Below are 14905 nucleotides of genomic sequence, written 5' to 3' on the forward strand. Positions count from 1 at the left end.
TGAGGTAATCTCAATGGTACGAGTCTTACTGAGGCCTAAGACCAAAACAAATAACTCAGGCTTGGCGCGACCAAGAAGAGGCAGACTCAATCCAACCTAGTTACCATGACACTTACCACAATAACAACTAGAAGATGGCAGCGTGTGCTACTGAGAGCAGATTTCAATCAAAAAAATTCATCCTACTGCCAATAAGAGCAAGGAAAATCTACTAGCTAAGACGCAGATGGCCTACATGTGAGTTACAGTGAGGGAAAAAATATTTGATCCCCTGCTGATTTTGTACGTTCGCCCACTGACAAAGAAATGATCAGTCTATAATTTTAATGGTAGGTTTATTTGAACAGAGAGACAGAATAACAACAAAAAAATCCAGAAAAACGCATGTCAAAAATGTTATAAATTGATTTGCATTTTAATGAGGGAAATAAGTATTTGACCCCTCTGCAAAACATGACTTAGTACTTGGTGGCAAAACCCTTGTTGGCAATCACAGAGGTCAGACGTTTCTTGTAGTTGGCCACCAGCTTTGCACACATCTCAGGAGGAATTTTGTCCCACTCCTCTTTGCAGATCTTCTCCAAGTCATTAAGGTTTCGAGGCTGACGTTTGGCAACTCGAACCTTCAGCTCCCTCCATAGATTTTCTATGGGATTAGGGTCTGGAGACTAGCTAGGCCACTCCAGGACCTTAATGTACTACTTCTTGAGCCACTCCTTTGTTGCCTTGGCCGTGTGTTTTGGGTCATTGTCATGCTGGAATACCCATCCATGACCCATTTTCAATGCCCTGGCTGAGGGAAGGAGGTTTTCACCCAATATTTGATGGTACATGGCCCCGTCCATCATCCCTTTAATGCTGTGAAGTTGTCCTGTCCCCTTAGCAGAAAAACACCCCCAAAGCATAATGTTTCCACCTCCATGTTTGACGGTGGGGATGGTGTTCTTGCACAGTTCTAGGCAGCATTCCTCCTCCTCCAAACACGGCGAGTTGAGTTGATGCCAAAGACCTCCATTTTGGTCTCATCTGACCACAACACTTTCACCCAGTTCTCCTCTGAATCATTCAGATGTTCATTGGCAAACTTCAGACGGGCATGTTTATGTGCTTTCTTGAACATGGGGACCTTGCGGGCGCTGCAGGATTTCAGTCCTTCACGGCGTAGTGTGTTACCAATTGTTTTCTTGGTGACTATGGTCCCAGCTGCCTTGAGATCATTGAAAAGATCCTCCCGTGTAGTTCTGGGCTGATTCCTCACCATTCTCATGATCATTGCAACTCCACGAGGTGAGATCTTGCATGGAGCCCAGGCCGAGGGAGATTGACAGGTCTTTTGTGTTTCTTCCATTTGCGAATAATCGCACCAACTGTTGTCACCTTCTCACCAAGCTGCTTGGCGATGGTCTTGTAGCCCATTCCAGCCTTGTGTAGGTCTACATTCTTGTCCCTGACATCCTTGGAGAGCTCTTTGGTCTTGGCCATGGTGGAGAGTTTGGAATCCGATTGACTGATTGCTTCTGTGGACAGGTGTCTTTTATACAGGTAACAAGCTGAGATTAGGAGCACTCCCTTTAAGAGTGTGCTCCTAATCTCAGATCGTTACCTGTATAAAAGACACCTGGGAGCCAGAAATCTTTCTGATTGAGAGGGGGTCAAATCCTTATTTCCCTAATTAAAATGCAAATCAATTTATAACATTTTTGACATGCGTTTTTCTGGATTTTGTTGTTGTTATTCTGTCTCTCACTGTTCAAATAAACCTACCATAAAAATTATAGACTGATCATTTCTTTGTCAGTGGGCAAATGTACAAAATCAGCAGGGGATCAAATACTTTTTTCCCTCACTGTATATTGGTAGGACTGTGGCAATTGTATAGCAGTACAAAGCAAATAGTTTATGGTCGCTTCCTCACGGTCTAACAAAGGTGAAGGAATTGAAAAAAAATGGAATGTACAAGACAAGAGGCTCATTCAGCCACATAGGAACATGAAAGGTCAATAGAAAGTCATTCATTATAATTAAAACAAGTGGTTTATGCAGTTGTATGGCAGCACAAAATAAATAGTATACCGTAGGGTGTCTTTTGACCAATGGGTAAAATAATATGTTATAAGTGTCTACATTTACATTTACATTTACGTCATTTAGCAGACGCTCTTATCCAGAGCGACTTACAGTTAGTGCATACATTATTCTTTTTTATTTTCATACTGGCCCCCCGTGGGAATCGAACCCACAACTCTGGCGTTGCAAACGCCATGCTCTACCAACTGAGCTACCTCCCTGCCGGCCATTCCCTCCCCTACCCTGGACAACGCTGGGCCAATTGTGCGCCGCCCCATTGGTCTCCCGGTTGCGGCCGGCTACAGCAGAGCCTGGATTCGAACCAGGATCTCTAGTGGCACAGTGCCTTAGACATTCATCTAAGAAAACCAACGGTCCAAACCTCATGTCTCTATCATAATCTGTTCAAAACCTATTAGAGTTTATACCCTTGTAGGATGGTCAGAATTAGGGTGACTAAATCAATGGAGGCCAGAGGAAAAAAGTGGTCATAAATCTTGAAAATTCCATCTCGTCAGCTAGTCTGGATGCTGTGCAAGAATTGAGGCCACTGGCTACTTGACAGGCTCACTTTCCCGTTGAACTCATCATCTTTCTTCTTGAATCCGCAGGACATAAAACAATAATAGAGGTATATACAGTATATCGATTTTGAGACATGACATGTAGTATTTTCATATTTGAGTAGATTTCTCACAAAAACAAGCATATCTCTGTGAAATGTCAATGGAGCACTGAGCATATACCAAGCTTTTTAATTTCAAAGCCTTTTACATTTAATTCAGCAAATGTTGCTTTTTGTGACCCGCAGAAACAACTTTGACGATGACCACCACAAAATGTTACATTCTCAAAGGTTGTTACGAGAAACATGCACCTTTATGTCAACAGAGCTCGGTGCTTATTATCGGATGCATTAGGATACGAAATCCAACTTTTTGGATACAATTTTTATGATATGTTAGAGAAAGACCCCACTGAATGATTCAGGACATGAATAGTCATATTTGTCTTGGTAAAATGTATTTTATAATATAAGGAAGTTAAATTTCATCACCAACACGCGTTTCCACCCACTCTAGGCAGACACCTTATATCAGGGACCATCAACTAGATTCAGCCACGGGACGATTTTTTCGTGAATGGTCAGGGGGCCGGAACATAATTACAAATAATTGGTATACTGCAAATTGACTGCACTAAGATATATTATTTGACCTAAACAATTTCAAACCTTGCTTACATTTATATACGCTCACATATATATCTCTATTATGCGTGGGAATCCTTTGGAACAGATTTCCAAAATTAAAATCACTTATTTTTACAGTCTTTTATGTCCAACAATTAAAACAATTATATCTTTTTTGTATATATTTTTGCTCAGAAAACTTGGGGGGCCAAATAAGATCACAGCCAGTTGGGGAACCGTGCCCTATATACTGCTGGAGTGCAGTGCACTCCAAACCAAACAGTGAGAGTGTGAACGAGCTGTCAGCATTGTTGAGAAAACGAGAGACAGTGATGCAGGCCTAAACAGCAGCAAACTCCCGCAAACAACAGCAACTACGGCAAACTATAACAAACCATAAGAAATTACCCAAAACTACAGCAGTGTCTCCCAAACTAAAGCAGTGTCTCCCAAACTGCAGGAGTGTCTCCCAAACTAAAGCAGTGTCTCCCAAACTAAAGCAGTGTCTCCCAAGCTGAAGCAGTGTCTCCCAAACTGAAGCAGTGTCTCCCAAACTGAAGCAGTGTCTCCCAAACTGCAGGAGTGTCTCCCAAACTGCAGGAGTGTCTCCCAAACTGAAGCAGTGTCTCCCAAACTGAAGCAGTGTCTCCCAAAATGCAGCAGTGTCTCCCAAACTACAGCAGTGTCTCCCAAACTGCAGCAGTGTCTCCCAAACTGAAGCAGTGTCTCCCAAACTGAAGCAGTGTCTCCCAAACTGAAGCAGTGTCTCCCAAACTGAAGCAGTGTCTCCCAAAATGCAAGAGTGTCTCCCAAAATGCAGCAGTGTCTCCCAAACTGCAGCAGTGTCTCCCAAACTGCAGCAGTGTCTTCCAAACTGCAGCAGTGTCTCCCAAACTGCAGCAGTGTCTCCCAAACTGAAGCAGTGTCTCCCAAAATGCAAGAGTGTCTCCCAAAATGCAGCAGTCTCTCCCAAACTACAGCAGTGTCTCCCAAACTGCAGCAGTGTCTCCCAAACTAAAGCAGTGTCTCCCAAACTGCAGGAGTGTCTCCCAAACTACAGCAGTGTCTCCCAAACTGCAGCAGTGTCTCCCAAACTACAGCAGTGTCTCCCAAACTAAAGCAGTGTCTCCCAAACTGCAGCAGTGTCTCCCAAACTGCAGCAGTGTCTCCCAAACTAAAGCAGTGTCTCCCAAACTAAAGCAGTGTCTCCCAAACTAAAGCAGTGTCTCCCAAACTACAGCAGTGTCTCCCAAACTAAAGCAGTGTCTCCCAAACTGCAGCAGTGTCTCCCAAACTGCAGCAGTGTCTCCCAAACTAAAGCAGTGTCTCCCAAACTAAAGCAGTGTCTCCCAAACTAAAGCAGTGTCTCCCAAACTGAAGCAGTGTCTCCCAAACTGCAGGAGTGTCTCCCAAACTGCAGGAGTGTCTCCCAAACTGAAGCAGTGTCTCCCAAACTGAAGCAGTGTCTCCCAAACTGCAGCAGTGTCTCCCAAACTGCAGCAGTGTCTCCCAAACTGCAGCAGTGTCTCCCAAACTGCAGCAGTGTCTCCCAAACTGCAAGAGTGTCTCCCAAAATGCAGCAGTGTCTCCCAAAATGCAGCAGTGTCTCCCAAACTGAAGCAGTGTCTCCCAAAATGCAGCAGTGTCTCCCAAACTGCAGCAGTGTCTCCCAAACTGCAGCAGTGTCTCCCAAACTGCAGCAGTGTCTCCCAAACTGCAGGAGTGTCTCCCAAAGTGCAGCAGTGTCTCCCAAAATGCAGCAGTGTCTCCCAAAATGCAGCAGTGTCTCCCAAACTGCAGCAGTGTCTCCCAAACTGCAGCAGTGTCTCCCAAACTGCAGCAGTGTCTCCCAAACTGAAGCAGTGTCTCCCAAAATGCAAGAGTCTCTCCCAAAATGCAGCAGTGTCTCCCAAACTGCAGCAGTGTCTCCCAAACTGCAGCAGTGTCTCCCAAACTGCAGGAGTGTCTCCCAAACTGCAGGAGTGTCTCCTAAACGGAGCTCCATGTAACACAGCAGATGTTAGTTAGCGTGACTAATGAAGGGCAGCCCAGAGAGCTGCAGGTCAGAGCTGTGTGTGTGTGTGTTTTTGTCAGGGACGTAATACTTTAATACTGTACTCCCAAATCAGTATGGGAGGCCTCCCAGGGCCCAATAACACACAACTGGAGCAGCTCAACTAGTCCCATATTTAGGCTGGGTATCTATAAAGCACTTTGTGACAACTGCTAATGTAAAAAGGGCTTTATAAAATACATTTAATTTGATTCAGGAATTTGTCTGGCATTGAGTTGATGCAGCACATCGTCTCAGCTCTCACCACAGTAATAGGTTTATCTCAGTAGCAGGATGGTAGCTGCTCTAGTGATGCTGGAACTAAATGAATAACACGTGTACTGAGAACTCTTCTCTAACCAGGTCATCTATATTATTTGATAATGCTAGCGAGTAGCAAGGTGTTGTACCACAAATGTCTCATGAAACACATTCCAGTCACTGTTTCTTGCTATCTTGGCAAAACTGTAATTTGACAGAGAAATATCAGCTAGCTAACATTAGACAGGCTAGCCAACTGCAGAAAGCTATCCCCCAAGCTATGCTAACTAAATTAGCTGTAGTCAGCTTGGCTAAACACAAGGTCAGTGCCGGCTTTACTTTATATTTGCTTCTTCCTGTCTACATAGAACTAAATTAGTCCTTGTTTGTTATGATTAAATGGCAAAGACACCCCCCGCCCAAAAAAAAAACACCCACATGAAACCACACCCCGAAGACAACTGTCGTTTGCCTTCAGTCATGGCCGCTAGCATTTCTTAATGAGCATTGATGAAAAACGAGGCCAAATCAGGAAGTGCAGTTCTCCTTTAAGAAAAATCCCTAACCGAAAAACTATGTTTGCTTTCCACAAAATGTAAATCACAGTGCAGTTATCACAAAACATATTATTTTCTGTGTTATAGCCTAACTAGACAATAGGCTATAAAGTCCCTGGGAAAGTTGTGTCATTTAACTAAAAACCTGAGAGGAAAACGCTAACTTTAGGCTACTTTGGTGAATTTGCGAGGCATGCAAGACAAGACATTGCGAGATACAGATCACCAAGACATATGCGCACAAACAGTTATTTCTGCCTGGCCCCTCCTCTGTCTCTCTCTCACGCTGGCTCGCCTGCTCTTTCTCTTTGCTAATGATGCCAGTGTGTGTTCAGTCTTCAGACTGTTGCGTGTAGAATATTCTAGCCTATTCAATGATGATAGGACCTGCTTTACTGAAGTTGCGAGACATTGTAAGCCAAGAAATAGCAAGATACAGCATTGCATTGCGAGATACAGCTTTTGATTGCCGATAGATAGGCCTAGTGGTTCTGACTGACTGTCTGGTGGTCAACCTGCCTATACTGTGCCCCTCCCCTCTCTCTCAGTCCCCCGCTAGCTCGCTATGAAAGATGCAAGTGTTTGTGTTCTCGGAAGTATGGCAACTAATCAGTCTCCTCCGTTCCAAATATACTGAATCTTATGAGTCATTTCCTATCGGAATCTAATCTTGACACTCACAAATGGGACATCGGGAGTCGACGTGCAAGGAGTCGAGGAATCAATTATTTTGGAGTCGACTCTCCACCACTACGTCATCGTCGTTAACAGTTGGAAAAATGGCAGAGAAAGACAAGCGACAGCAGCGAAGTCCTGTATGGCAATACTTTAAGATGTTAAATGAGAATGTGGTGAAATACAAACTTTGCGAGGTGGAATTGAGGTACAGTAATGGTAGTACAGGTGCAATGCTTAACCATCTGAAAGGGACTCACCATGAGACCCAAACCGTTGCTGGCAGCAGCACAGCTGCATTGTGAATTGACGTGGAATGTTATGGCAAAACAAAGTGAGATGATAGGTCTACATGCATTGTGAACTCCGCTCCATACTGAGATGGGCTGTCTGTCCCCACCCTGAGCGTTGGTTCATCATACAGAGGCTGTAGAGAAGCCAGATTTAGACATCGCATATAACTTAACAGTTCCATTTCACGCCATGCTGTTCATAGAAATAATTTATTATAATTTACCGCTTTCTCGCAGTTATTTATCCTGGGAAAAGGGAGTGGTTTCTGGCCGTAAATCTCAGTAACCGAGTTCCCGCCATTCAACCCTAACACACACAGACACACTAAGAGCTGCCTGCCACACGTGTGACATGCTCATAAACACGCCTGAGTGCTCTGTCAGACACACCATTCTGTGACTAAACTTGTCTGTCTGTCTGGACTTTAAGCAACAAGAAAAGGGAAGACATCCAACATTTTCTTCTCTCTATTCATGTAGATTCATTGTGGATTGGATCAGATCATTTATCATTACTAATTTTCACTGGGTCTCGAAGTGACTTGCATTGTATGGAGGTAACTCACTTTATAAAGCTATTATTAAAGGAAAATTCCATCCAAAAACCACACTTCATGACCAAAAGTATTTGGACACCTGCTCATCAAGCATCTCATTCCAAAATCATGGGCATTAATATGGAGTTGGTCCCCCCTTTGCTGCTATAACAGCCTCCACTCTTCTGGGAGGCTTTCCACTAGATGCTGGAACATTGCTGCAGGGACATTCTTCCATTCAGCCACAAGAGCATTAGTGAGGTCGGGCACTGATGTTGGGCGATTAGGCCTGGCTCACAGTCGGCGTTCCAATTCATCCCAAAGGTGTTAGATGGGGTTGAGGTCAGGGCTCTGTGCAGGCCAGTCAAGTTCTTCCACACCAATCTCAACAAACCATTTCTGTATGGACCTCACTTTGTGCACAGGGGCATTGTCATGCTGAAACAGGAAAGGGCCTTCCCCAAACTGTTGCCACAAAGTCGGAAGCACAGAATCATCTAGTATGTAATTGTTTGCTGTAGCGTTAAGATTTCCCTAGCCAGAACCATGAAAAACAGCTCCAGACCATTATTCCTCCTCCACCAAACGTTACAGAGGGTACAATGCAGTCGGACAGGTAGCGTTGTCCTGGCATCTGCCAAACCCAGATTTGTCCGTCGGATTGCCAGATGGTGAAGCGTGATTCATCACACCAGAGAACGAATTTCCACTGCTCCAGAGTCCAATGGCGGCGAGCTTTACACCACTCCAGCCGACGCTTGGCATTGCGCATGGTGATCTTAGGCTTGTGTGCAGCTGCCCGGCCATGGAAACTCATTTCATGAAGGTCCCGACGAACAGTTCGTGTGCTGATGTTGCTTCCAGAGGCAGTTTGGAACTCGGTAGTGAGTTTTACAATAGAGGATGATTTTTACGAGCTACGCGCTTCAGCAGTCGCCGGTCCCGTTCTATGAGCTTGTGTGGCCTACCACTTCGCGGCTGAGCCATTGTTGCTCCTAGACATTTCCACTTCACAATAACATCACTTACAGTTGACCAGGGCAGCTCTAGCAGGGCAGAAATTTGACCAACTGACTTGTTGGAAATGTGGCATCCTATGATGGTGCCACGTTGAATGTCACTGAGCTCTTCAGTAAGGCCATTCTACTGCCAATGTTTGTCTATGGAAATTGCATGGCTGTGTGCTCGATTTTATACACCCACTAATTTGAAGGGGTGTCCACATACTTTTGTATATATAGTGTATATTTAGGTATTTGTTCCATTAACCCATTGTTGATATAGTCCCAAAATGTTTTGCATGTCAGCAATCATGCTTTCAAGATATATAACTTAAAAAATACAGAGTTTTCCTTTAATATTGATCCATAAGCCTCAGTTGAAACCTAACAAAAAAGGATTGTTACCAGAATGAAATGATATCCTGCCGACTCATGCTGAGCATTGAAACATGGTAGTGTTGAATCACTTCAACCCTCGACAGACTCATATGACCGGCTGGTTCTGCTTTCTTGTTACTGGGTGGAATGACATCCTGCCGACTCATACCGCCCGGCTCAAACATGGCAGCCGGAGCATTGCCATGGCGACGAGGTGACCCTGACTTTTAGCACATGTAAGGTTTTATCCCACTAAGAGGCTCACAGGAAAACACAACCAATCTGTCCCGGCAGAGAGGAGGGAGGGGGAGAGGGATAGTGGAGAGAGAGAGAGTGGAGAGAGAGCGAGAGTGGAGAGAGAGAGAGAGAGAGAGAGAGAGAGAGAGAGAGAGAGAGAGAGAGAGAGAGAGAGAGAGAGAGAGGGCGAGAGTGGAGAGAGAGAGAGAGAGGGCGAGAGTGGAGAGAGAGAGAGAGGGCGAGAGAGAGAGAGAGAGAAGAGAGAGAGTGAGAGAGAGAGAGAGAGAGAGAGAGAGAGAGAGAGAGAGAGAGAGAGAGGAGAGAGAGAGAGTGAGAGAGAGAGAGAGAGTGGAGAGAGAGACAGAGAAGAGAGAGAGCGAGAGAGGAGAGAGAGCGAGAGAGGAGAGAGAGAGAGAGAGAGAGAGGGTGGAGAGAGAGAGAGAGAGGAGAGAGGAGAGAGAGCGAGAGAGGAGAGAGAGAGAGAGTGGAGAGAGAGAGTGAGAGAGAGAGAGTGAAGAGAGAGGAGAGAGAGAGAGGGTGGAGAGAGAGAGAGAGAGAGAGAGAGAGAGAGAGAGAGAGAGAGAGAGCGAGATAGGAGAGAGAGAGAGAGTGGAGATAGAGAGAGGGTGGAGAGAGAGAGAGGGTAGAGAGAGAGAGAGAGAGAGAGTGAAGAGAGAGAGAGAGAGAGAGAGGGTGGAGAGAGAGAGAGAGAGAGAGAGAGAGAAGGAGAGAGAGAGAGAAGAGAGAGAGAGATAGGAGAGAGAGAGTGGAGAGAGAGAGAGAGAGCGAGAGTGGAGAGAGAGGAGAGAGAGGGTGGAGAGAGAGAGAGAGAGAGTGGAGAGAGAGTGGAGAGAGAGAGAGAGAGAGAGGGTGGAGAGAGAGTGAGGTCTTGGGACTAGTACTGTTCCAATATGAGGGTTGAGGAACAGTCAGTGTTGCAGCACTTCCATATGAGATGAAACTGTGTTTTTTAGATCAGATGGAATAAAGAAGAGACAAGAAGAAAAAGACTACTGAGTTGCACCCCTGAGTGTCAGTTGGGACGGAGGAGGTGAGACAGTCTCTCTCAATAAGAACTGATCAGAGAGCTGTACCTCTGACTATGGCAGTGACTGGCAGGTTAGGGCCCCCTGGAAGGCCAGGCTGTAGGCTCTCTTTCTCTACAGGATGTCTCTACTCTATTCTCTCTCTCACTCTCTCTCAATTCAATTTAAGGGCTTCATTGGCATGGGAAACATATGTTAACATTGCCAAAGCAAGTGAAGTAGATAGTAAACAAAAGTGAAATAAACAATCAAAATTGATCGTAAACATTACACTCACAAAAGTTCCAAAATAATAAAGACACTTGAAAAATATTATGTGCAAATAGTTCAAGTACAAAAGGGAAAATAAATAAATATAAATATGGGTTGTATTTACAATGGGTGTTTGTTCTTCACTGGTTGCCCTTTTCTTGTGGCAACAGATCACACATCTTGCTGCTGTGATGGCACACTGTGGTATTTCACTCAATAGTGTTTATCAAAATTGGGTTTGTTTTTCTGTAGCTCAGCTGGTAGAGCACGGCGCCTGTAACGCCAAGGTAGTGGGTTCGATCCCCGGGACTACCCATACACAAAACAATGTATGCACGCATGACTGTAAGTCGCTTTGGATAAAAGCGTCTGCTAAATGGCATATTATATTATATTATTATTTGTGGGTCTGCGTAATCTGAGGGAAATATGTGTCTCTAATATGGTCATACATTTGGCAGGAGGTTAGGAAGTGCAGCTCAGTTTCCACCTCCTTTTGTGGGCAGTGTGCACATAGCCTGTCTTCTCTTGAGAGCCAGGTCTGCCTACGGCAGCCTTTCTAAATACATTTACATTTGACATTTAAGTCATTTAGCAAGGCTATGCTCACTGAGTCTGTACATAGTCAAAGCTTTCCTTAAGTTTGGGTCAGTCACAGTGGTCAGGTATTCTGCCACTGTGTACTCTCTGTTTAGGTCCAAATAGCATTCTAGTTTGCTCTGTTTTTTTGTTAATTCTTTCCAATGTGTCAAGTAATTCTCTTTTTGTTTTCTCATGATTTGGTTGGGTCTAATTGTGCTGTTGTTGTTGTCCTGGGGCTCTGTGGGGTATGTTTGTGTTTGTGAACAGAGCCCCAGGACCAGCTTACTTAGGGGACTCTTCTCCAGGTTCATCTCTCTGTAGGTGATGGCTTTGTTATGGAAGGTTAAGGAATCGCTTCCTTTTAGGTGGTTGTAGAATTTAACGGCTCTTCTCTGGATTTTGATAATTAGCGGGTATCGGCCTAATTCTGCTCTGCATGCATTATTTGGTGTTTTACGTTGTACACTGAGGATATTTTTGCAGAATTCTTCATGCAGAGTCTCAATTTGGTGTTTGTCCAATTTGGACAATTGGACAAACTTGTCAAGGCCCTTCTTGCCTTGTCTCTCAAATCATTCACAGCTTTGTGGAAGTTACCTGTGGGGCTGATGTTAAGGCTGATCTCACTCACTCACTCACTCACTCACTCACTCACTCACTCACTCACTCACTCACTCACTCACTCTCGCACTCTCTCACTCTCTCACTCTCTCACTCTCTCACTCTCTCACTCTCTCACTCTCTCACTCTCTCACTCTCTCATCTCACTCTCTCACTCTCTCACACACACACACACACACAGAGGTGTCATATCATACTGTATGTTCCATCTCCTCCTCCCCTCCTCCACTCCCCTCCTCCACTCCACTCCTCCCCTCCTCCATTCCCCTCCTCCACTCCACTCCTCCCCTCCTCCACTCCCCTCCTCCCACCGCTCTCTCACTTTGTTTGCCGGCCCCCCTGCCTCTCTCACACACTCTGCTTCTCTCCTCGCTGTTCTTTCTCTCTCTCTCGTCACACACACACACACACACACACACACACACACACACACACACACACACACACACACGTACGTCTGTGATATCCATTCATACTGTATGTTCCATCTCTGTCCATACCTTGGAGATATAGCTGGACCTGCTGGCAGAATGACCCAGGGGCTTCTCATTCTGAAAGAGGGGCAGAAATACACATTTAGTCATTTTGACATAAGAGACAACAAGGAGAATATCTATCTGTTATCAATTTGACAGTGATTACACATGATAGAATATGGCTGGTAATGATTATTACATATTTACAGCACTGCTATCCACACTGCACATTTACCAGCTGTTTGGTTATGCACACATAAACACACTAACGGGCGCACACACACACACACACACACACACACACTCTTGCTCTCTCTCGCTCTCTCTCTGTCTAAACATTACCATACTGATGCTTTCGCAAACAAGTTCAGTGGAATAGTCAGAAGATTTTCAGAAGATGATAACAACTCTAGTTGATAAAATTGAGTTGTTTTCATGCTCAAGAAAAACAGACACGCACACACACACAAATGGATATGAGTTTTATCTCTCTTTTTTAAAATTCGTAATTACTCTATCACTTCCTGGGGTATCTCAACTTCTGGTTGCCATGGTGATGCTAGTGATAGAGGTCTGTGTGTTAAGTCCCTCTATCATCTATCTCTCTCGCTCTATTCATGTCTGTCTGTGATTGGCAGAACTTCCGCCTAAAGACATATAAACAAGCAACAACACACCAACCCTAAAAAATAAAAACTCACCCACCCAATTTCTGAGAAGATATGTGATCTCTTTATGGTCTTAATACAGTGAAGTGATTACACACTCACTCACACGATAAACAGACCCTGATGAACCCATACACACACACACACCTGATAAACAGACCCTGATGAATCCACACAGCACATACACACACACCTGAGAACCTGTGTGTTTATCTATGTTTGGCCATAATGGTTGGTGAAATGTGTTCTTTATGAAGAGTTTAAACATACGGTGTCATACTTAAGGGGAGGGATACAAGGACATAGGGAGAGTAAGAGAGCGAGAGAGAGAGAGAGAGAGAGAGAGACAGAGAGAGAGAGAGACAGAGAGAGAGAGTAAGAGAGAGAAGAGAGATGAGTTCAGGGGAGAGAGATAGAGGGAGGGATAGAGAGGGAGAGGGAGGGGAGGGGTAGAGAGGAAAGATGGAAAGAGAGAGAGAATAGGGGGAACTTAAATGATTCTCGTCCACTTTTCCTCTCTATGACGGAATAAGGATGATGAACTCAAGGACAAGGTTGCCATGAGAACGGAGGGAAATAAGGCCACTAACACACAGCCTCCAATTGAATAGGACAGGGTTGATTAGAATAGGAAGAGGAGAGAAGGAGAGATGGATGGATAAATGACAGGAAGTCAGAGCAAAGTGCTGAAGTCTCTCCACACTCAGATTAGAGAGAAAAGAGAGAAGCATTTAGTCCTGGCAAGGAATTAATTGACTTTTCCCTGTCTCTGTTTCTCTCTCTCTTCGTCCTTCTCTGCCTTTCCCTCTCTGCCTTTCCCTCTCTCCCTCTCCCTCTCTCTCCCCCTCTCACTCTCTTCCACTCTCCCTCTCTTCCTCTCTCCCTCTCTCCTTCTGTCTCTCTTTCCCTCTCTCTCAAGTCTCAGACATCGCTCTCGCTCTCTCTCTCTCCCTCCCTTCCTCCATCCGTTGACTGGGTAACAACCATTGACGTCACACCATTCATTCTTATGTGAAGACTCAATGGGGCATTTGAAGCTCAGGAAGTGAGTTTTAGCTTGCCAAGATGGCGTCTCATGGAGCGGATTCTCAAGACATAACATGCGCAGTTCGAGCTACTCCAGGAAGTGATGTTGCAGGCTAGCTCATTTCTGCCCCCTCTCATTGAGTATCTCAAGTTGAAGGCCAACCGGGGTTCTGCAGGCTGCTGTAGCAACTACATTATCCTTATAACTTCTTCTGTGTGAGATGTTTTAAATAATCTGTTCAATGACATACATCTGGTGTATTAGAAGCAATTATTGGTACCATGATTGTCATCCCCCCAAAACATTATTGAAACGAATTTTACAATTTTACCATTCACTATAATGGTTGAGAATCCTGCTTCCTGAAAACCACAGCCTGTAGTACCCCAGTCAGCCTTGAACTTCATGGTTTCAATGTGAGGGGGAAGTTGTTCTCCCCTGGTAACAACCCCTGGCTGTGATGATCCAGGCCAGTGTGAGGGGGGTAAAGGTAGGATCAGGAGGATATGGCAGAGAAGAGGAGACATTTTATCTTGGTGGTTCACGGCTCAGGGGCTTTAGGTCACTTTAGGTCTCTGTTCAGGGCCTCAGAGCCTCTGTCTGGGCTGGCGCTTCCCTCTGTATGAGGACTTTTACAATGTTCCATCTTTTCAGAACAGAGTTATCTTGCGGAATTCTAATCTTCCTAAGTTCACCTCCAAACAGAGTTTGTCAGACGTTTCTATTTTTCAAAAGTAGTCTAAAGTAGAGCTGTATCAACTATATCATCTTCTTCTTTCCCTGTACCAGACGGTAACCTTAAAACTATATAAATATAATGGGGATACAGTGGGGAAAAAAAGTATTTAGTCAGCCACCAATTGTGCAAGTTCTCCCACTTAAAAAGATGAGAGAGGCCTGTAATTTTCATCATAGCAACACGTCAACTATGACAGACAAAATGATAATTTTTTTCTCCAGAAAATCACATTGTAGGATTTTTT

General features: G+C 44.7%; 1 protein-coding gene across 4 annotated transcripts in view; it reads right to left on the reverse strand.

Moving 5' to 3' along the window:
* The window catches only part of LOC121553706 (E3 ubiquitin-protein ligase MARCHF8-like), a 161557-nt gene that overhangs the window by 24985 nt on the left and 121667 nt on the right, over positions 1 to 14905 (reverse strand). For all 4 annotated transcript variants that reach the window (XM_041867027.2, XM_041867028.2, XM_041867026.2 and 1 more), the window contains one exon: positions 12252 to 12302. In XM_041867027.2, coding sequence (XP_041722961.1) covers positions 12252 to 12302 — 51 coding nt within the window. The remainder of the gene's footprint in view (positions 1 to 12251; positions 12303 to 14905) is intronic.

Source organism: Coregonus clupeaformis, chromosome 37 (assembly GCF_020615455.1).
Source record: "Coregonus clupeaformis isolate EN_2021a chromosome 37, ASM2061545v1, whole genome shotgun sequence".
NCBI classification, from domain to species: Eukaryota; Metazoa; Chordata; class Actinopteri; order Salmoniformes; family Salmonidae; genus Coregonus; species Coregonus clupeaformis.